This window comes from Triticum aestivum, chromosome 1A (genome assembly GCF_018294505.1).
Source record: "Triticum aestivum cultivar Chinese Spring chromosome 1A, IWGSC CS RefSeq v2.1, whole genome shotgun sequence".
In the NCBI taxonomy this organism is placed as follows: domain Eukaryota; kingdom Viridiplantae; phylum Streptophyta; class Magnoliopsida; order Poales; family Poaceae; genus Triticum; species Triticum aestivum.
The window spans coordinates 56,480,872-56,504,623 of NC_057794.1; the positions used below are offsets into that span (position 1 = coordinate 56,480,872).

Here is a 23,752-nt window from a genome sequence, read left to right on the forward strand (position 1 = left end):
CCTTGTCCACAATGGGTGCGACAAGGGCCTTGAGTGCATCCAGATCGGCGTCAGGCGGCAAGGACCTGAGGACGTTGGTGAAGCTGAGGCCTGGATTGCGGAAGGCCACCTTCATCAGCACCTTCTGGAGAACCCCGGCGCAGATTTTGCGCGACTCGTCGGCCAGCTGCTTTGGGATCCTCTCCCGGAGCCGCTGGAGTGCCATCGCCACGCCCTTGAAGAACAGGTTGAGCTTGGCGCTGGGTTGAAGACTCTCGTCGGAAGGATACCCAAAGTCCTCCATCCCCAGCTGCGCCAGCTCCTCGTTGATGGCTGCGGCAATGTTCACCAGACCCTCGGTCCAGTGCTCCATAGTGTCTCTGAACGAGTTCTGGGTAACTGCAATGCTCTCCAGCGGCGCCGCGTCAGCCTTGACCTTCTCCGACAGGGTCTTCTCCCGCTCCTTGGCGGCCTCCAGCGTCTGCGTCAGCGGGGCCAGCTTCAACTCCAGGTCTGCTTTGGAATCCTTGGCGGCGCTGAGTTCCTTGCCCCTCTCAGCGAGAAGACCTTGCAGCTCACCGTGGGCGGCAGCATCCTTCTCACGCTCACGCTTGAGCGCGGCAAGCTCCTCGCCGCTCTTTCCAATGTCGGCCTCCAGCTGCGCCACCTTCTCCTCCAGCCCTTTCTTGGCGGCCTCTGCAATTGCCGCAGCGTCCTTTGCCTCCTTGAGCGCCCCGCCAAGTGCTTGCTCGCGCTCGGCGAGCTCTTCCTCGTAGCTGTCGAGGTTGGCCTTTCACTGCACTAGTTCACCTTCCCGCGCGGACTGCTTCTCGGCGGCCAGCCTTTGCTCCTTCTCAGCTACGGCCTTCTCGAGAAGGAAGGCCGTGCGCTCCTCGTCGAGTCGCTCCCGCTCCTGCGCCAGGGACCGGAGAGCTTCTTGATTGTGGCCCCGGAGCTCCTCCGCGCGCTTCTCCATGTCAGCTCCCGCCTTCGCAACAAGCGCTTCCCGGGAAGCCAGCTTGGCTTGCCGGGCGCGGTAGAGTGACAACAGCTTCCGCAGCAGCTGCTCCTCCTCAGGCTCGCCACTGCTGCTGCCGGGCGCGTCAACCAACGACAGTCCGGCGGAGGCAAGCACCTCCTCATCAAAAGTCTCCCCCTCGACCGGCGCCCTGGAGCTCGACGCCCAGGGTAGCTTGATGAAGATACCGTCGCCGGCCTTCAAGTAGGCGCGGGCTGGGGCTCCTCGGAGCCCGGCTCCGCAGAAGCGGCAGAGGGTTCGGCGGTCGGTGCAGCGCCTGGCGCTCCTGCGGCCTCAGGGTCGTCAGTGCGATCGCCCGACCCCTCACCGGCTTCTGCAGCGGCAGCCCTGGCGGCCTCCTCGCCGGCGGCCTCATCAGCACCGGTCCCTTCCTCACCGGCGCCCTCTGTCTCCATTGGCTCAGCCGCAGATGGGTCTGAAGAACGAAGAAGGGGCAAAAATCAATCCAAAATCCAAGGGAAGAAAATCAGAAGAAGAAGAACCCAAGGGAAAGTTTCTGGGCAAGTGGATTACCTGTGCCAAGATCTGCAGTTGCGGCCTCGGTTGCCGTAGGATCAACGATGCCGTCCCTTGCCGGAGAGTTCCCCCTTGCCGGAGAGCGCTCCCTTGCTGGGGACTCCTCCCTTGGCGGCGCAGTCGAAGCAGGTGGCACTTCGGGACCAGCTTCCGGGCGTTCCTGATGTGACTGCTCTGCTCCTGCACAAATCAACAAGCAAGATATCAACAAAGGAAAAAGCACTCAAGCGCGCCCGGCAGCAGAAGGCTAAACTATGAACTTACGCTGGGGGCTGCGCTGGGGGCTGCTGTGAGGAGTGATCGCCGGGTCCGTCAAGGTGGTCTGGGACCCACCTCCTGCTGACACGGTGGGGTCATCATCGATGAAAATCACCGCGGCCTTGGCCCTCTTCGCCGCTCTCTGGGCCAGCGTCCTGAAAAGAAAGGAGTCCAGATTGGAGCAAGCCAGAGACAAGATATAAACAGCAAGATTGAAGAACTACAAGAGCACCAAAGAAACTTACTCTTCTTCCTCCTCGCCGGAGCTGAGCGTGGAAAGATCGAAGTCCGGCCCTCCGGTGCGGCGAGGCGGAGGAGTAGGATCCCTTGCCCTCTTGGCGGGGGCGGTGGCGGTGGCCCGGGAAGATCCCGCTCCAGTTGCCGCTGTTGCGTGAGGCGCTTCCGCGGCAACATTGCTTGCCGCGGTAGAGCGCGTCGCATGGCTCGGCAGCTGTTGAGCCGGCTGCCGCCCCGCTGCGTCCCCGACCCTGCGAAGGCTTCTTCTTGGCGGGGCCGGGGGCTCCGCCTGCGGCAAGATTTCTGAAGGCTCGGGCTCCTCCTCGCCGGCCTCGCTCGGCTCAGCTTCGGAACCGGCAGGCTCCTCCTCGCCCATAAACTCCGCGCGCTCGGCAAGGTTTGCCGCCTCCGCAGCCTCCGCCTCCTCCACAGTGAACCCAAACGCGCCCGCGGCAGCTGCGGCCGCAACCTCTTCCGCCCTAGTGGCGATGCGCTGCAGCTCCTTGTCGGTGGTGTCACGGGTGAGGCTCTTCTGCTCATCAGCGTGGACCGGCACCTCCTCCAAGTTGTCGAAGAACGCTTGCACAACGTCATCCACAGGCTCTCGCCAAGTTGGAACGATTCCATGTGAATCGCACAACGGCATCATGGCGCGGATCCGGTCAAGCGAAGAATTGTTGCACAGTGGAACAACGCCCCTCGGCAGCGTGAATGGGTGCTGGGGGTCGCGTTTGAACAACTCCAGGAGCATTGCATCCAGCTCCAAGACGGTGAAGTTGTAGTTGAGGCCCGGCCGCAGCCTCATGATGTCCGCCGAGTTCTTGAACTCCCAGGCGGGCCTCCCCCTCTCCTGCAGGGGGGCAATGCGGCGGCGGAGGAAATCTGCCCCGACAGCACCTACAGTGAGCCCGGCAAGCCTGAGGCAAAGAATCCTAGTGATGGCGATCTTCAGCCTCTCGTCTTCTGGGGCCACGTTGCTCCAGTCATTGCCGCGCACTATTGGAGTTTGGCGCACGGCGGTGAAGGGCTGCGGATTCTCCTCGACAATCCAGCACCACTCCGCTCTCCACTCATCCCACTTGCTGCGGAGCTCACCCTCCAAGTACGCCTCCTTCTTGCCGACTCTCGAGATCCAAGCAATCCCTCCGGCAAGCGGCTCTCCTCTCTCTACCCGAGGTATGAAGTAGTGGCGGAAAAGGGCAACACTAGGGTGGAGTCCGACAAAGTTTTCGCACAAATGTGCGAAAACTGCCATGGTCAGGACAGCGTTGGGGGTGAAGTCGAGGAGGCGGAAGCCATATGTGTTCATAATATCACAGAAGAACTCCGAGAAGGGCGGGCAGAGCCCGCAATAGAAGAATAGCGCGAAGAATGGGTACCCGGTTGGAGCCAGCTCCGAAGCAGCGGCCGGGAGTACCCTCATGCACAGATGCGCACGCGTCTCCGTTGCCTAGAAGAGGTAGAAGTACTCCCTCAGCTCCTGCACGCCGAGCTGAGGGGAGAAGATCGCCCGCTCCTTCCGCAGCGCCGCGAGCCGCTGCGCCTCGGCCGACTTCACGCCCTTTCCCTTGTCGGCTTTCGGGGCCATGGCGGAGGTGGTGAGGGAGGTCGACGGCGTGGTGATGCTGATGGCAATGGGGGGCGGAGCGCTGCTCTCTCGTCTTCGAGAAGAAGGGGGGAGCGGCGGAGGTTCGTGAAGATGGAGAAGTAGCAACTAGCGAGGGGGAACGAACTGCCCCTGTTTCCTCTGCTTATAAAGAGGGACGGGGCGGACGTTTCGCCCTTCAGAATAAACAACCTCCCACGATCTCTCCCACGACGCCGCATTCAACGCGTGCCGTTATGGGAGAGCGCGGTGGATACGAAGCGAGATTCGGCGTGGCCCAGCCCGCGTGTGCCCGTGCCCTGTCTTGGGCCTGGCCCAACAGCGCTCGGCACCGTGTCTGGCCCAGGCCCGGGGGCTCCTGTCGGCGTACTAGAATAGGGGTATCCTAGTACCCGAACTTGTGCACGGGCAGTTGCAGCACCCCGCGGCAAGGCTTGCCGGGCGAACGCCAAGATCCTCCATGGTTCCCTTGGAGCCATTCAAGAACAAAATATTTCAGCTCAGGAGACAAGGCCCCGGCAAGAGGAGCTTGCCGGGAAGGCCAACCAAGGCACTCCAAGGAGCTTGCCGCGATGCGCCACGCGCTCCGGCAAGGCAACAAGGCCCCGGCAAGAGGAGCTTGCCGGGAAGACCAAACAAGATACCTCGAGGCCCGGTGAGCAACAAGCTTCCGGACCCGACAAGATAACAACAGCAGCAAGGCGCTTGCCGCGGCAGGCGGCCACTCTGTGCCCACGCTCCAGTGCATCCACCAACGTGTCGCTCTAGGGGCCTCTCCAGGCGCGCGTGGCGGGAGGCTGTGCAGCCAGCGGTGCACGGTGGCATGCGAAGCTGACAAGATCGCCATCATGGCGAACGGTGGCGCCCCTAACGGTCCTTTTCTGCACTGTTTGGGCGACTCAGACGGGCATTTAATGCCCTTGTCCCCTGCCGTCAGGTTAGGTAGGGCGCACTATACAAGTAACTGTATCAACTACCTCGCTTTTTACGTTTGTACCCTCCTCTGTGTTGCCACCTGTCGGTGACCCCTTTAGCGTATAAAAGGAGGCCCATGCGCAACGTAGAGGGGGTTCGGACAGTGGGAAAGGCTCGACTCACTCCAACGCCAAGAAACCCTTAGCTCTCACGAGCAAGAACACCAGTTAATCAGACAAGCAGCAATAGGAGTGTTATCTCTCCGGAGAGCTCCGAAGCTGGGTAAACTGCTCGTGTGCTTCGCCTCGATCTGCTCTTCGTGCGATCTCCGTCCCCCGCCGAACCGAAAGGGGCCCGGTCCGCCGGCCCCATAGGTGTTCGAGGATCAGTTTCCCCCGACAGGCCTACATGGGCCCTAAGGGAGAAGAGGAGGGCCGGCCAGGGCAGGCCGCTGATGTCTACTACACAACCTTCTTCTTGTAGACGTTGTTGGGCCTGCAAGTGCACAGGTTTGTAGGACAGTAGCAAATTTCCCTCAAGTGGATGACCTAAGGTTTATCAATCCGTAGGAGGCGTAGGATGAAGATGGTCTCTCTCAAGCAACCCTGCAACCAAATAACAAAGAGTCTCTTGTGTCCCCAACACACCCAATACAATGGTAAATTGTATATGTGCACTAGTTCGGCGAAGAGATGGTGATACAAGTGCAATATGGATAGTAGATAATAGTTTTTGTAATCTGAAATAATAAAAACAGCAAGGTAGCAAGTGATAAAAGTGAGCGTAAACGGTATTGCAATGTGTTGAAACAAGGCCTAGGGTTCATACTTTCGCTAGTGTAAGTTCCCTTAACAATACTAACATAATTGGATCACATAACTATTCCTCAACATGCAACAAAGAGTCACTCCAAAGTCACTAATAGCGGAGAACGGACGAAGAGATTATGGTAGGGTACGAAACCACCTCAAAGTTATTCTTTCCAATCAATCCGTTGGGCTATTCCTATAAGTGTCACAAACAGCCCTAGAGTTCGTACTAGAGTAACACCTTAAGACACAAATCAACCAAAACCCTAATGTCACCTAGATACTCCAATGTCACATCAAGTATCTGTGGGTATGATTATATGATATGCGTCACACAATCTCAGATTCATCTATTCAACCAACACAAAGGACCTCAAAGAGTGCCCCAAAGTTCTACCGGAGAATCACGACGAAAACGTGTGCCAACCCCTATCCATAGGTTCATGGGTGGAACCCGCAAGTTGGTCACCAGAACATACATCAAGTGGCACGCGGTATCCTATTGTCACCACAGATATCCATGGCAAGACATACATCAAGTGTTCTCAAATCTTTAAAGACTCAATCCGATAAGATTACTTCAAAAGGGAAACTCAATTCATTACAAGAGAGAAGAGGGGGAGGAGAAACATAAGATCCAACTATAATAGCAAAGCTCGCAATACATCAAGATCGTATCATCTCAAGAACACGAGAGAGAGAGATCAAACACATAGCTACTGGTACATACCCTCAGCCCGTGGGAGAACTACTCCCTCCTCGTCATGGAGAGCACCGGGATGATGAAGATGGCCACCGGTGAGGGTTCCCCCCTCCGGAAGGGTGCCGGAACAGGGTCCCGATTGACTTTTGGTGGCTACGGAGGCTTCTGGCGGCAGAACTCCCGATCTATTATGCGTTCTGGAAGTTTTAGGGTATATGGAGTTATATAGGCACAAGAAGCACGTCAGGGGAGCCACGGGGGCCCCACGAGGCAGGGGGCGCGCCCCCGACCCTCGTGGGCAGCTCCCGTATCTTCTGACGTGAGGTTCAAGTCCATCAGGTGTGTTTCCTTCCAAAAATAACTTCTCCAGTTGATTTCGTTCCGTTTCGACTCCGTCTGATATTCCTTTTCTTCAAAACACTAAAATAGGCATAAAACAGCAAATCTGGGCTGGGCCTCCGGTTAATAGGTTAGTCCCAAAAATAATATAAAAGTGGATAATAAAGCCCAATATTGCCCAAAACAGTAGATAATATAGCATGGAGCAATAAAAAATTATAGATACGTTGGAGACGTATCAAGCATCCCCAAGCTTAATTCCTGCTCGTCCTCGAGTAGATAAATGATAAAAAAATTGATGTGGAATGCTAGTTGGCATAATTTCAATTTAATTCTTCTTACTTGTGATATGAATATTCAGATCCATAAGATTCAAGACAAAAGTTCATATTGACATAAAAATGATAATACTTTAAGCATACTAACTAAGCAATCATGTCTTCTCAAAATAACATGGCCAAAGAAAGTTATCCCTACAAAATCATATAGTCTGGCTATGCTCTATCTTCACCACACAAAATATTTAAATCATGCACAACCCCGATGACAAGCCAAGCAATTGTTTCATACTTTTGATGCTCTCAAACTTTTTCAATCTTCACACAATACATGAGCGTGAGCCATGGACATAGCACTATGGGTGGAATAGAATGGTGGTTGTGGAGAAGACAAAAAGGGAGAAGATAGTCTCACATCAACTAGGCGTATCAACGGGCTATGGAGATGCCCATCAATAGATATCAATGTGAGTGAGTAGGGATTGCCATGCAACGGATGCACTAGAGCTATAAATGTATGAAAGCTCAACAAAAGAAACTAGTGGGTGTGCATCCAACTTGCTTGCTCACGAAGACCTAGGGAACTTGAGGAGGCCCATCATTGGAATATACAAGCCAAGTTCTATAATGTGAAATTCCCACTAGTATATGAAAGTGACAACATATGAGACTCTCTATATGAAGAACATGGTGCTACTTTGAAGCACAATATATGAGACTCGCTATATCATGGTGCTACTTTGAAGCACAAGTGTGGAAAAAAGGATAGTAGCATTGTCCCTTTTATTTTATATTTTTTTATTTGGCCTCTATTTTTTTATTTGGCCTTCCCTTTTTTATGGCCTTTCTTTTTTTTGGGACAATGCTCTATTGAATGATGATCATCACACTTCTATTTATTTACAACCCAATAATACAACTCGATACTTAGAACAAGATATGACTCTATACGAATGCCTCCGGCGGTGTACCGTGATATGCAATGAATCAAGAGTGACAAGTATGAAAAATTATGAACGGTGGCTTTGCCACGAATACTATGTCAGCTACATGATCATGCTAAGCAATATGACAATGATGAATGTGTCATGATAAACTGGATGGTGGAAAGTTGCATGGCAATATATCTCGGAATGGCTATGGAAATGCCATAATAGGTAGGTATGGTGGCTGTTTTGAGGAAGGTAAATGGTGGGTTTATGATACCGGCGAAAGGTGCGTGGTATTAGAGAGGCTAGCAAAGGTGGAAGGGTGAGAGTGCGCATAATCCATGGACCAACATTAGTCATAAAGAACTCATATACTTATTGCAAAAATCTACAAGTTATGAAAGCAAAGTATTACGCGCATGCTCCTAGGGGGATAGATTGGTAGGAAAAGACCATTGCTCGTCCCCGATGCCACTCATAAGGAGGACAATCAATAAACACCTCATGCTCCGACTTTGTTACATAACGGTTCACCATACGTGCATGCTACGGGAACCACAAACTTCAACACAAGTATCTCTCAAATTCATAACCACTCAACTAGCATGACTCTAATATCACCATCTCCATATCTCAAAACAATTATCAAGTATCAAACTTCTCATAGTATTCAACACACTCATAAGAGAATTTTATTATTCTTGAATACCTAGCATATTAGGATTTTAAGCAAATTACCATGCTATTTTAGACTCTCAAAATAATATAAGTGAAGCATGAGAGTTCATCTATTTCTTCAAAATAAAACTACCACCATGCTCTGAAAGATATAAGTGAAGCACTAGAGCAAACGACAAACTACTCCGAAAGATATAAGTGAAGATCAATGAGTAGTCGAATAATTATGCAACTATGTGAAGACTCTCTAACATTTAATAATTTCAGATCTTGGTAATTTATTCAAACAGCAAGCAAAGCAAAATAAAATGACATCTAAGAATAGCAAACATCATGTGAAGAAGCAAAAACTTAGGATCAACCGATACTAACCGACAATTGTTGAAGAAGAAAGGTGGGATGCCAACCGGGGCATCCCCAAGCTTAGATGCTTGAGACTTCTTGAAATATTATCTTGGGGTGCCTTGGGCATCCCCAAGCTTGAGCTTTTGTGTCTCCTTAATTCCTCTCATATCAAGGTCTCCCTAAATCTCAAAAGCTTCATCCACACAAAACTCAACAAGGACTCGTGAGATAAGTTAGTATAAACCATTGCAAAAACCTTATCATACTCTGCTGTAGCAAATCACTAAAATTATTATTAAACATTGCATACTAAATTCCTCTGCATATTTAATAGTCCTATCCTCAAATAGAATCATTAAAGAAGCAAACATATGCAAACATAACAGCAATCTGCCTAAACAGGATAGTCTGTAAAGAATGCTGCAACATCCATACTTCCCTAGCTCCAAAAATTATGAAATAAAATTCCCACTGTAGTAAATTTATCAGAGCTTAATATGCAAAAGGTTTCAATATTTTATCACATTCTGACTTTTCTAGGGAATTATTGCAACAGCGGTAAACTTTTTGTTTTCAAACAGCAACATGTGGACTTCTAAAATAGGCATAGTAAAGGCTATCAATGCCACTTTTATTGAAATAAAAGATGCAAAACATTGTTATAAATAACAGCAAGCAAATCCTAAAAAAATAAATTGACGCTCCAAGCAAAACACATATCATGTGGCGCATAAAAATATAGCTCCAAGTAAAGTTACCGATGAACAAAGATGAAAGAGGGGATGCCTTCCGGGGCATCCCCAAGCTTAGGCTCTTGGATATCCTTGAATATTACCTTGGGGTGCCTTGGGCATCCCCAATCTTAGGCTCTTGCCACTCTTTATTCCATAGTCCATCGAATCCTTACCCAAAACATGAAAACTTCACAACACAAAACTTAAAGTAGAAAACTCGTGAGCTCCGTTAGTATAAGAAAATAAATCACCACTTCAAGGTAATGTAATGAACTCATTATTTATTTATATTGGTGTTAAACCTAATGTATTCCAACTTCTCTATGGTTTATAAACTCTTTTACTAGCCATAGATTCGTCAAAATAAGTAAACAACACATGAAAAACAGAATCTGTCAAAAACAGAACAGTCTGTAATAATCTGGATCAAACGTATACTTATGGAACTAATAAAATTCTCAAATAAATTGATGGACCTGAGAAATTTATCTATTAATCATATTCAAAAAGAATTAACTAAATAGAACTCTCCAAATAAAAATGGCAGCAATTCTAGTGAGCGCTAAAGTTACTAAACAGGAGCAAAAATCAAGGAACAAAAATAAAATTGGATTGCCTCCCAACAAGCGCTATCGTTTAATGCCCCTAGCTAGGCATGATGATTTCAACGATGCTCACATAAAGAATAAGAATTGAAACGTAAAGAGAGAATCATGAAGAATATAACTAGCACATTTAAGCCTAACCCACTTCCTATGCATAGGGATTTTGTGAGCAAACAATTTATGGGAACAATAATCAACTTGTATAGGAAGGTAAAACAAGCATAACTTCAAAATTTTAAGCACATAGAGAGGGAACTTGATATTATTGCAATTCCTACAAGCATATATTCCTCCCCCATAATAATTTTAAGTAGCATCATGAATGAATTCAACAATATAACCAGCACCTAAAGCATTCTTTTCATGATCTACAAGCATAGAAATTTTAATACTCTCCACATAAGCAAGATTCTTCTCATGAATAATAGTGGGAGCAAACTCAACAAAATAACTATCATGTGATTGAAAATTAAGATCAAGATGACAAGTTTCATGGTTATTATTATTCTTTAAAGCATACGTGTCATCACAATAATCATCATAGATAGGAGGCATGCTTTCATCATAATAAATTTGCTCATCAAAACTTGGGGGACAAAAAATATCATCTTCATCAAACATAGCTTCCCCAAGCTTGTGGCTTCGCATATCATTAGCATCATGGATATTCAAGGAATTCATACTAACAACATTGCAATCATGATCATCATTCAAATATTTAGTGCCAAACATTTTATAGATTTCTTCTTCTAGCACTTGAGCACAATTATCCTTTCCATCATACTCAAAAAAATATTAAGAAGGTGAAGCGTATGAGACAAACTTAATTCCATTTTTTTGTAGTTTTCTTTTATAAACTACACTAGTGATAAAACAAGAAACTAAAAGACTCGATTGCAAGATCTAAAGATATACCTTCAAGCACTCACCTCCCCGGCAACAGCGCCAGAAAAGAGCTTGATGTCTACTACACAACCTTCTTCTTGTAGACGTTGTTGGGCCTGCAAGTGCACAGGTTTGTAGGACGGTAGCAAATTTCCCTCAAGTGGATGACCTAAGGTTTATCAATCCGTAGGAGGCGTAGGATGAAGATGGTCTCTCTCAAGCAACCCTGCAACCAAATAACAAAGAGTCTCTTGTGTCCCCAACACACCCAATACAATGGTAAATTGTATATGTGCACTAGTTCGGCGAAGAGATGGTGATACAAGTGCAATATGGATAGTAGATAATAGTTTTTGTAATCTGAAATAATAAAAACAGCAAGGTAGCAAGTGATAAAAGTGAGCGTAAACGGTATTGCAATGTGTTGAAACAAGGCCTAGGGTTCATACTTTCGCTAGTGTAAGTTCCCTTAACAATACTAACATAATTGGATCACATAACTATTCCTCAACATGCAACAAAGAGTCACTCCAAAGTCACTAATAGCGGAGAACGGACGAAGAGATTATGGTAGGGTACGAAACCACCTCAAAGTTATTCTTTCCAATCAATCCGTTGGGCTATTCCTATAAGTGTCACAAACAGCCCTAGAGTTCGTACTAGAGTAACACCTTAAGACACAAATCAACCAAAACCCTAATGTCACCTAGATACTCCAATGTCACATCAAGTATCTGTGGGTATGATTATACGACATGCGTCACACAATCTCAGATTCATCTATTCAACCAACACAAAGGACCTCAAAGAGTGCCCCAAAGTTCTACCGGAGAATCACGACGAAAACGTGTGCCAACCCCTATCCATAGGTTCATGGGTGGAACCCGCAAGTTGGTCACCAAAACATACATCAAGTGGCACGCGGTATCCTATTGTCACCACAGATATCCACGGCAAGACATACATCAAGTGTTCTCAAATCTTTAAAGACTCAACCCGATAAGATTACTTCAAAGGGGAAACTCAATTCATTACAAGAGAGAAGAGGGGGAGGAGAAACATAAGATCCAACTATAATAGCAAAGCTCGCAATACATCAAGATCGTATCATCTCAAGAACATGAGAGAGAGAGAGAGAGATCAAACGCATAGCTACTGGTACATACCCTTAGCCCCGAGGGAGAACTACTCCCTCCTCATCATGGAGAGCACCAGGATGATGAAGATGGCCACCGGTGAGGGTTCCCCCCTCCGGCAGGGTGCCGAAATAGGGTCCCGATTGACTTTTGGTGGCTACGGAGGCTTCTGGCGGCGGAACTCCCGATCTATTATGTGTTCTGGAAGTTTTAGGGTATATGGAGTCATATAGGCACAAGAAGCACGTCAGGGGAGCCACGGGGGCCCCACGAGGCAGGGGGCGCGCCCCCCACCCTCGTGGGCAGCTCCCGTATCTTCTGACATGAGGTTCAAGTCCATCAGATGTGTTTCCTTCCAAAAATAACTTCTCTAGTTGATTTCATTCCGTTTCGACTCCGTCTGATATTCCTTTTCTTCAAAACACTGAAATAGGCATAAAACAGCAAATCTGGGCTGGGCCTCCGGTTAATTGGTTAGTCCCAAAAATAATATAAAAGTGGATAATAAAGCCCAATATTGCCCAAAATAGTAGATAATATAGCATGGAGCAATCAAAAATTATAGATACGTTGGAGACGTATCAGCCACGCGCCCCCTCCCCCCTAGTCCGAATAGGACAAGGAAGGGGGGGCGGCGCCCCCTTTCCTCTTTCTCCCTTCCCCCTTCCTTTTCCAACAAGGCAAGAGGGGGGAGTCCTACTCCCGGTGGGAGTAGGACTCCTCCAGGTGCACCCCTTGGGCTGGCCGCACCTCCCCCTCTCCCTCCTTTATATACGGGGGCAAGGGGGCACCCCATGACACACAAGTTGATCTTCGTGATCGTTCCTTAGCCGTGTGTGGTGCCCCCTTCCACCATATTCCACCTCGATTATATTGTAGCGGTGCTTAGGCGAAGCCCTGCATCAGTAGAACATCATCACCGTCATCACGCCGTCGTGCTGACGAAACTCTCCCTCAACACTTTGCTGGATCGGAGCTCGAGGGACGTCACCGAGTTGAACGTTTGCAGAACTCGGAGGTGCCGTACTTTCGGTACTTGAATCGGTCGGATTGGGAAGACGTACGACTACTTCCTCTATGTTGTGTCAACGCTTCCGTTGCCGGTCTACGAGGGTACGTAGACAACACTCTCCCCTCTCGTTGCTATGCATCACCATGATCTTGCGTGTGCGTAGGAATTTTTTTGAAATTACTACGTTCCCCAACACGCGCCCCCCTAGGGCGCGCCCCCTGCCTCGTGGGCCCCTCGGTGCTCCACCGACGTACTCCTTCCTCCTATATATACCTACGTACCCCCAAACGATCAGAACAGGAGCCAAAAACCTAATTCCACCGCCGCAACTTTCTGTATCCACGAGATCCCATCTTGGGGCCTGTTCCGGAGCTCCGCCGAAAGAGGGCCGTCATCACGGAGGGCTTCTACATCATCATAGCCCCTCCGATGAAGTGTGAGTAGTTTACCTCAGACCTTCGGGTTCATAGTTAGTAGCTAGATGGCTTCTTTTCTCTTTTTGGATCTCAATACAAAGTTCTCCCCTCTCTTGTGGAGATCTATTCGATGTAATCTTCTTTTTGCGGTGTGTTTGTTGAGACCGATGAATTGTGGGTTTATGATCAAGTCTATCTATGAATAATATTTGAATCTTCTCTGAATTCTTTTATGTATGATTGGTTATCTTTGCAAGTCTGTTCGAATTATCCGTTTGGTTTGGCCAACTAGATTGGTAGTTCTTGCCATGGGAAAAGTGCTTAACTTTGGGTTCAATCTTGCGGTGTCCTTTCCCAGTGACAGAAGGGGCAGCAAGGCACGTATTGCATCGTTGCCATCGAGGATAACAAGATGGGGTTTATTTCATATTGCATGAATTTATCTCTCTACATCATGTCGTCTTGCTTAATGCGTTACTCTGTTTTTAACTTAATACTCTAGATGCATGCTGGATAGCGGTCGATGAGTGGAGTAATAGTAGTAGATGCAGATTCGTTTCGGTTTACTTGTCACGGACGTGATGCCTATATACATGATCATGCCTAGATATTCTCATAACTATGCTCAATTCTGTCAATTGCTCAACAGTAATTTGTTCACCCACCGTAGAATACTTATGCTCTTGAGAGAAGCCACTAGTGAAACCTATGGCCCCCGGGTCCATTCTCATCATATCAATCTCCATCACTTTAATCTTGATTTGCTTTTTTACTTTGCTTTTACTTTTTACTTTGCATCTTTATACCAAAAATACCAAAAATATTATATCTATCAGATCTCACTATCGTAAGTGACCGTGAAGGGATTGACAACCCCTAATCGCGTTGGTTGCGAGTAGCTATCGTTTTGTGCAGGTACGAGGGACTTGAGCGTGGCCTCCTACTGGATTGATATCTTGGTTCTCAAAAACTGAGGGAAATACTTACGCTACTCTGCTGCATCATCCCTTCCACTTCGGGGAAAACCAATGCAAGCTCAAGACGTAGTAACCATGAATAAAGTGTGAACCACCATCAGTCATTAAATATCTAGGGACTCCAAACCTCGGGAAAATAACTTCCTTCAGCATTTTAATAGAAGTGTTATGATCGGCACTACTAGTTGGAATAGCTTCTACCCACTTAGTAACGTAATCAACAGCAACTAAAATATGTGTGTATCCATTAGAGGCAGGAAAAGGTCTCATATAATCAAAGCCCCAAACATCAAACGGTTCAATAACAAGTGAATAATTCATAGGCATTTCTTGACGTCTACTAATATTACCAATTCTTTGACATTCATCACAAGACAAGACAAACTTACGGGCATCCTTGAAGAGAGTAGGCCAATAAAAACCAGATTGCAATACCTTATGTGCAATTCTATCTCCAGCGTGGTGTCCTCCATAAGCCTCAGAGTGACACTTGCGTAGGATCTGTTCCTGTTCATGCTCAGGTACACAACGTCTAATAACACAATCTACTCCTTCTTTATAAAGATGTGGATCATCCCAAAAGTAATGTCTTAAATCATAGAAAAACTTTTTCTTTTGCTGGTATGTGAAGCTAGGTGGTATAAACTTAGCAACAATATAATTAGCATAATCAGCATACCATGGAGTACTACGAGAAGTACTTATAACATTTAATTGTTCATCAGAAGAGCTATCATTAATAGGTAGTGGGTCATCAAGAACATTCTCTAACCTAGACAAGTTGTCTGCAACGGGGTTCTCAGCTCCCTTTCTACCAACAATATGCAAATCAAATTCTTGTAGCAGGAGAACCCATCTGATGAGTCTAGGTTTAGCATCTTTCTTTTCCATAAGGTATTTAATAGCAGCATGATCAGTGTGAACAGTTACTTTAGAATCAACAATATAAGGTCTGAACTTATCACAAGCAAATACAACTGCTAAAAGCTCTTTTTTAGTAGTAGCATAATTTCTTTGAGCATTGTCTAGAGTCTTACTAGCATAATGAATAACATTTAATTTCTTATCAACTCTTTGCCCTAGAACAACACCTACAACATAATCACTAGCATCACACATAATTTCAAAGGGTAAATTCCAATCAGGTGGCTGAACAACAGGTGCATAGACTAATGCTTTCTTAAGTATTTCAAATGCTTCTACACAATCATTATCAAAGACAAATGGTATATATTTTTGCAATAAATTAGTCAGAGGCCGGGAAATTTTTGAGAAGTCTTTAATGAACCTCCTGTAAAATCTGGTGTGACCAAGGAAACTTCTTATACCTTTGATGTCCTTGGGACATGGCATCTTTTCAATAGCATCGACCTTGGCTTTATCAACTTCAATACCTCTTTCAGAAACTTTATGCCCCAAGACAATACCTTCATTAACCATAAAGTGGCACTTTTCCCAATTCAAGACAAGATTAGTTTCTTCACATCTCTGTAAAACTCGATCAAGATTGCTCAAGCAATCATCAAAAGAGGAACCATAGACGGAAAAATCATCCATGAAAACCTCACAAATCTTTTCACAAAAGTCAGAGAATATAGCCATCATGCATCTTTGAAAGGTAGCAGGTACATTACATAAACCAAAAGGCATACGTCTATAAGCAAAAGTACCAAAAGGGCATGTAAAAGTAGTCTTTGATTGATCTCTAGCCGACACAGGTATTTGAGAGAAACCAGAATAACCATCTAGAAAGCAGTAATGTGTATGTTTGCATAATCTTTCTAGCATTTGATCAATAAAGGGTAAGGGGTAATGATCTTTCTTAGTAGCCTTATTTAATTTACGGAAATCAGTTACCATCCTATAACCTGTAATAATTCTATGTGGACTCAATTCATCTTTATCATTAGGAACAACAGTAATACCTCCCTTTTTAGGGACACAATGGACAGGACTTACCCACTGACTATTAGCAACGGGATAAATTATACCTGCCTCCAGAAGCTTGAGTATTTCTTTTCTTACCACTTCTTTCATTTTAGGATTCAGACGTCGTTGAGGATCACGAACTGGTTTGGCGTCCGCCTCCAAATTTATTTTATGTTGACATAGAGTGGGACTAATGCCCTTAAGATCATCAAGAGTATATCCAATAGCAGCACGGTGCTTCTTCAGAGTTTTCAATAATCTTTCTTCTTCATGCTCTGAAAGGTTAGCACTAATAATAACAGGATATATCTTCTTTTCATCAAGATAAGCATATTTAAGATTATCAGGCAATGGTTTAAGCTCAAACACGGGATCACCCTTGGGTGGAGAAGGATCCCCTAAAATTTCAACAGGTAAATTGTGTTGCAGAATAGGTTCCTGTTTAAAGAATACTTCATCTATTTCCCTTCTTTCATTCATGAACATATCATTTTCATGGTCTAGCAAATAGTGTTCTAAAGGATCACTAGGAGGTACGGCAATAGAAGCAAGACCAATAATCTCATCCTTACTAGGTAATTCTTTCTCACGATGTTGTTTACTAAATTTAGAGAAATTAAACTCATGAACCATATCATCCAAGCCAATAGTAACAACATTCTTTTCGCAATCTATCCTAGCATTATCAGTGTTCAAGAAGGGTCTACCAAATATAATGGGACAAAAACTATCTTGCGGAGAAGTAAGAACAAGAAAATCAGCAGGATATTTAGTTTTCCCACACAAGACTTCAACATCTCTAACAATTTCAATTGGTGAAATTGTATCTCTATTGGCAAGTTTAATTGTGACATCAATACCTTCTAACTTAGCAGGTGCAATTTCATTCTTAATTTCTTCGTATAAAGTATGCGGTATAACACTAGCACTCGCACCCATATCACATAAGCCATGATAACAATGATCTCCTATTTTAACAGAAATAACATGCATGCGTACCACAGGTCTATGTTTATCTTTAGCACAAGGTTTAGCAATTCTAGCAGTTTCATCTTCGAACTGAATAACATGCCCATCAATATTATCAGACAAGAGATCTTTAACAATAACAATATTAGGTTCTATTTTAACTTGCTTAGGGGGTGTATAAGTTCTAATATTGCTTTTACGAAGAATAGTTGAATCTTTAGCATGATCCTTTACTCTAACAGGGAAATGTGATTTCTCAACATAAGAAGTAGGAACAATAGGATCATTATAAGTGATAGTCTTTTTTTCAACTTTAATAGGTGCAGCTACTTTTACTTCTATGTGAGGATGATATTTAAACCACTTCTTCTTAGGGAGATCAACATAAGTAGCAAAATATTCACAGAAAGAAGCTACTATCTCAGAGTCAAGTCCATATTTAGTGCTAAACTTACGGAAAATATCGGTGTCCACAAAAGATTTAACACAATCAAACTTAGGTGTCATACCTGACTCCTTACCTTCGTCGAGGTCCCAATCTTCAGAGTTACGTTTAATTCTATCTAATAAATTCCATCTGAATTCAATAGTCTTCATCATAAAAGAGCCAGCACAAGAAGTATCGAGCATGGTTTGATTATTATGAGAAAGCCGAGCATAAAAACTTTGCATAATTATTTCTCTCGAGAGCTCATGATTGGGGCATGAATATAACATTGATTTAAGCCTCCCCCAAGCTTGAGCGATGCTTTCTCCTTTGCGAGGCCAGAAATTATATATATAATTGCGATCACAATGAACAAGATGCATAGGGTAGTACTTTTGATGAAATTCTAACTTCAATCTTTTATAGTTCCATGATCTCATATCATCACATAGCCTATACCATATCAATGCGTCTCCCTTCAAAGATAAAGGGAAGACCTTCTTCTTAGCAATATCATCGGGTATACCTGCAAACTTAAATAATCCACAAACTTCATCCACATATATTAACTGCTCATCAGGATGCTTTGTTCCATCTCCTGTAAAAGGGTTAGCTAGCAGTTTTTCCATCATACCCGAAGGAAATTCAAAAGGAGTTTCATTTTCAATCGGTTCAGTAGGTTGAGGAGCAACTCTTTGCTCTACTGGACAGGGTGAACATACCCCGAACAAGCCCCTCATAGAATTACTTTCCATACTAACAAGTGATAGTAAATTTCAGCACACTATATAAATTTTTCCTTACCAAATTCCACCTACCAAAGGCGCTACACTCCTCGGCAACGACGCCAGAAAAGAGTCTTGATGACCCACAAGTATAAGGGATCTAACGTAGTCCTTTCGATAAGTAAGAGTGTCGAACCCAACGAGGAGTAGAAGGAAATGATAAGCGGTTTTCAGCAAGGTATTCTCTGCAAGTACTGAAATAAATGGTAACAGATAGTTTTGTGATAAGATAAATTGTGACGAGAAACAAGTAACAAAAGTAAATAAAGTGCAGCAAGGTGGCCCAATCCTTTTTGTAGCAAAGAACAAGCCAGAACAAACTCTTATAATAAGAAAAGCGCTCCCGAGGACACATGGGAATATCGTCAAGCTAGTTTTCATCACGTTCATATGATTCGCGTTCGATATTTTGATAATTTGATATGTGGGTGGACCGGTGCTTGGGTGCTGTTCTTACTTGAACAAGCGTCCCACTTATGATTAACCTCTATTGCAAGCATCTGCAACTACAACAAAAGTATTAAGGTAAACCTAACCATAGCATGAAACATATGGATCCAAATCAGCCTCTTACGAAGCAACGCATAAACTAGGGTTTAAGCTTCTGTCACTCTAGCAACCCATCATCTACTTATTACTTCCCAATGCCTTCCTCTAGGCCCAAATAATGGTGAAGTGTTATGTAGTCGACGTTCACATAACACCACTAGAGGCTAGACAACATACATCTTATCAAAATATCAAACGAATACCAAATTCACATGACTACTAATAGCAAGACTTCTCCCTTGTCCTCAGGAACAAACGTAATTACTCACAAAGCATATTCATGTTCATAATCAGAGGAGTAATAATATGCATATAGGATCTGAACATATGATCTTCCACCAAATAAACCAACTAGCATCAACTACAAGGAGTAATCAACACTACTAGCAACCTACTAGTACCAATCCCGGACTTTGAGATAAGAATTGGATACAAGAGATGAACTAGGGTTTGGAGATGAGATGGTGCTGGTGAAGATGTTGATGGAGATTGCCCTCTCCCGATGAGAGGAGCGTTGGTGATGACGATGGTGATGATTTCCCCCTCCCGGAGGGAAGTATCTCCGGCAGAATAGCTCTGCCGGAGCTATAGATTGGTTCCGCCAAGGTTCCGTCTCGTGGCGGCGGAGTCTCGCCCGAAAAGTTCCTTCTTATTTTTTTCTCATTGAAAGATCTCATATAGGAGAAGATGGATGTCGGAGACCCACCAGGGGGCCCACGAGGTAGGGGGGCGCGCCCTAGGGGGGGCGTCCCCCACCCTCGTGAGCAGGGTGTGGGCCCCCTGGCCTTCATCTTTGGCGATGATTTTTCTTTATTTATTTTAAGATGTTCCGTGGAGTTTCAGGACTTTTGGAGTTGCGTAGAATATGTCTCTAATATTTGCTCCTTTTCCAGCCCAGAATTCCAGCTGCCGGCATTCTCCCTCCTTATGTAAACCTTATAAAATAAGAGAGAATAAAGTGAAATAACAGTCCATAATGCAATAAATATCGATATAAAAGCATGATGCAAAATGGACGTATCAGACCGCTGGCCCCTATCTTTTTAGCAATCCCCGTGAAGCTTTGTTTAAGGACGCCGATAAGTGCCACACGTGTGGGTGTTAGGGAGTCCGCCCACACATTTTGTGTGGTGTATAAGAGGAACAGCCCACACACCTACGTGTGGGCAAAACAATTAGCGCCCACACGCCTCTTTTTTCCCTTCCGATCCCTCTCACACGCGTGCGTGTGGGTGAAGTTGATAACGCCCACACGCCCGTATGTCAGGCCTCGTACCTCCTGGTCCCGCACGCCACGCGTGACGGTCACCGCGTGCCCGCAGTTGCCATGGTCCAGACCCTCGTCCATGTTCGTTTAATTGCAGTTGCCATGTCGCTGAACTACAGTTGCCATGTCGGACAACTGCAGTTGCCATGGTTGCTCAACTGCAGTTGCCATGTATGGTCTGATCTAATGTAGTTGCCATGATTTCATAACTTTAGGAGTTGCCACACACTAACACTAGGCAGTTGAGAGATTTGCCATGTGCTCACAAGCATGCTAGGGCAGTTGCCATGTACATGCACGTTAGGGCAGTTGCCATGTACCATGCAAAAACATATGGCAACTCGGTAAAAGAGAGTTGCCATCTGCTTACGTGCACACTAGGCAGTTGCCGTGTACCCTGCAAAACACATGGCAAACTCGGGTAAAAAAAAGAGAGTTGCCGCCTGCTTATAAAAGCACATTAGGGGCAGTTGCCATGTGCAGTGCAAAAACACATGACAACTAGCAGCTTGGGTGTGGGAGAGGAGAAGGGCGTGTGGGCAAGATGCCAAATGCCCACACACTAGCCCTTGTGTGTGCGTGCAAAGTGGTGTGTGGGCGAACTGCTGAACGCCCACACACCAGCCCCTCCTATGTGATGAAACGGCCGTGTGGGCGACCGGCTGAACGCCCACACACCAGACCAGTCCTACGTGGCACTAGAAACATGACAAGATTCGTGCGCTCATGAACGGACGCGGATCCACGCGTGTGGGCGAGATGCAAACGCCCACACGTGTGGGCGTTAACATTTTCGTTGTTTAATGGACGTGTCTAGAACTCAGTCGGTCTCAGTCGAGTGACGCCAACGTGGTGTTTTTTGCTACAAGCGGCACGGTTCGATGCTACAAACGGGGACGAGAAATATTACAACGGTATTGTAAGCAACAACAATAAATGTGACAACCATTCTAACTGAAATACTATAGCCTTCAATGAAGGATGTTGCAACCGGTAAGATGACATGCTACCAATCGATGAGGGACGACATGCTACAACCAGCAAGACGGATATTGCAACTGATAAGAAAAAATATTGCAAACGATGGCAAAAGTGTTGCATGGTCGTCTGAAACTTAGTTAAATCCCAGTTGACTGATTTTTAGCATGCGCGTTATTGAATTTCCTCGACTACTAAATGTTGTAGTACTTGGCGAGGAGCACGCTACGAATCACCTCGTCTAGGTTGGCCTCTGCGGCCCCACCTGGCAGCGACGCACGCTGGGCCTTCTCCTTCCACTCCGCCGCATGCCGCCTCATCTCCCGCCCCTTGCCCCCCACCATCGCCTCGCGTATCATCGCCGCCACTTCCGCCCGCTTCACCTCGCCGCCGATCTCCATCCCGATCCCCCACTCGGTGCACTTGTACCGACAGTTGGTCTGCTGCTCCCCGGCGAACGGCCAGCACAGCATCGGCACGCCGGCGGAGATGCTCTCGAGCGTGGAGTTCCAGCCGGAGTGCGTCAGGAACACCCCCACCGCCTCGTGCCCGAGGACCTCCGCCTGCGGGCACCACGTCGTGAGCATGGCGCGGCCGTGGACCGATGCTAGGAACTCCGGCGGCATCACGGCGGTCTCTCCCCTGACGAGGTCCGGCCGGACGTTCCATATGAACGTGTAGCCGCTGTCGGCCAGCCCCCACCCGAGCTCCAGGAGCTGCTCGTTCGTCATCACGGCGACGCTTCCGTAGTTGACGTACACGACGGCTCCGGCGCCGTGCCCGTCGAGCCACGCGAGGAGGCCGTCCTGCTCCTTCCAGAGGTTGGAGCCGAGGCCGTCGAGCGGGGTGCCGGTGGGGACGACGCTGCTGGCGTGGAGATGCAGCGGGCCGACGGTGTACATGGGCGGGAGGATGGCGTGCATGGCGTCGAGAACCGGCTGCTCGAGTGCGTCGAAGGTGTTGAGCAGCACGGCGTCGGGGAGCGACAGCCTCTCGGCCTCGCGCATGACGTAGTTGAGCATGATGTCGTCGCGGTCGGTGGTGCGGATCATCGTCGGGAAGTCGCGCAGCCGTATGCCATGGCACATGCCGCTCATGCCGTCGACCGCCGTGTCGAGATGCCCATTGTCCGTCAGCTGCTCCTCGTCTGCACACAAGCGGCAAAGGCAACACTCTGTTAATTCTAAGGACATCATGGCGCGCCAAGAAACGAAGCGGCAGCCCAGCACGGTATAGAATAGGATCAATAGATAGACCTTTGAAAGGCACAAGATCCCGGTCGATTAGCCGACGGAAGTGGCGGTAACCCATGAACCCGCAAGCGCTGGACGTCCACAACGCGGCGCAAGGCACGCCGAGCTCCTGCGCGGCATCGTAGCTGAACGATGCGACACCGTCGACGACGAGGCAGGTGATCGGCGGCACCCCGGAGCCCGGGTCATTGAGCTTGGCAAGAAGGGCCCGGAGGTGGGGGAGAAAGGTGGTCATCATGGCGTAGCACAGGGCGGGGACGTCCTGGGTGGCGTCGGCGTCTGACGCGGGGAGCCCGTCCGGTATCGCGGCGAAGCGGAAGCTCGGGAGGCCGTCAAGTGCCGCCGCCCCGCGGGAGCGGAGCAGCCGGCGATGGTTGAACTCGGTGTTGACGAAGGTGATGTGGAAGCCCCGGGCGTGGAGCAGCTTGGCCATCTCCAGCATCGGCGTGATGTGCCCTTGCGCCGGTGCCGGCAGGCACACGGCGTGCGGCTTCTCGCCTTCTTCCACGCCCATCGCCGGCGGCACACTTTCCCTTCCCTATCTATTGATCTGGATATTCAGAACAGCAACCTTGTGTCGCTGCCGGGCCATTGGAAAGAAAACTGCACACCGTTGTTGTTTTGTGAACGCAATTCCAAAAGGAAATCCTGGCATTGCACGTGACGAAGACTTTTCGGCCTGCTTATCTACACATAGGTGTGGCTGGAAAAAGGAGTACGACATAGCTAGAGATAACAGGTGATGGATGAAGCAATAATCTTCTTTTTTGTTTTCCCCGTTCAGAGCATATGTTGCCATTTTTTAGCCACACTGACTAGTCCTAAATTGTTTCATTTACTTTGAGGGTAAGAGTAATAAATCACTCAACACGGCACATTAGATTCCGATTGCATCTTCCGGGGACTCTTTGCAATCATCATTTGGTCACCATGCTCCCTTACTGGTCCTAAATTGTTGATAACGGGAACGACATCTGACAAGATAATAATTATGTTCATCCACTTTTGTTTGACAAGATTATGTTCATCCATTTCTACTCTAACCCAAATAGATATAAAACCAGAACAAGAAATAACATTAACCCAGGTCACATGAGTAGTGCCCGTGAGATTATAACTTCATGCAGGCCCGCATGATCTATGCCGAGGAGAATTGATGGACAAGATAAAGGTGAAGTAAAAAAAACATAAGAAAATAT

At 46.9% G+C, this 23,752-nt stretch overlaps 1 protein-coding gene across 1 annotated transcript; it reads right to left on the reverse strand.

The window, feature by feature from the left end:
* Positions 1–21,374: 21,374 nt before the first annotated feature.
* On the reverse strand, positions 21,375–23,189 carry LOC123189636 (7-deoxyloganetin glucosyltransferase). The gene is made up of 2 exons (XM_044602099.1): positions 22,557–23,189; positions 21,375–22,447 (listed from the first exon to the last, which is right to left on the reverse strand). The coding sequence occupies exons 1-2, from the start codon at positions 23,065–23,067 to the stop codon at positions 21,495–21,497; spliced, it is 1,464 nt and encodes a 487-aa protein (XP_044458034.1). The 5' UTR covers positions 23,068–23,189; the 3' UTR covers positions 21,375–21,494.
* Positions 23,190–23,752: the final 563 nt, after the last annotated feature.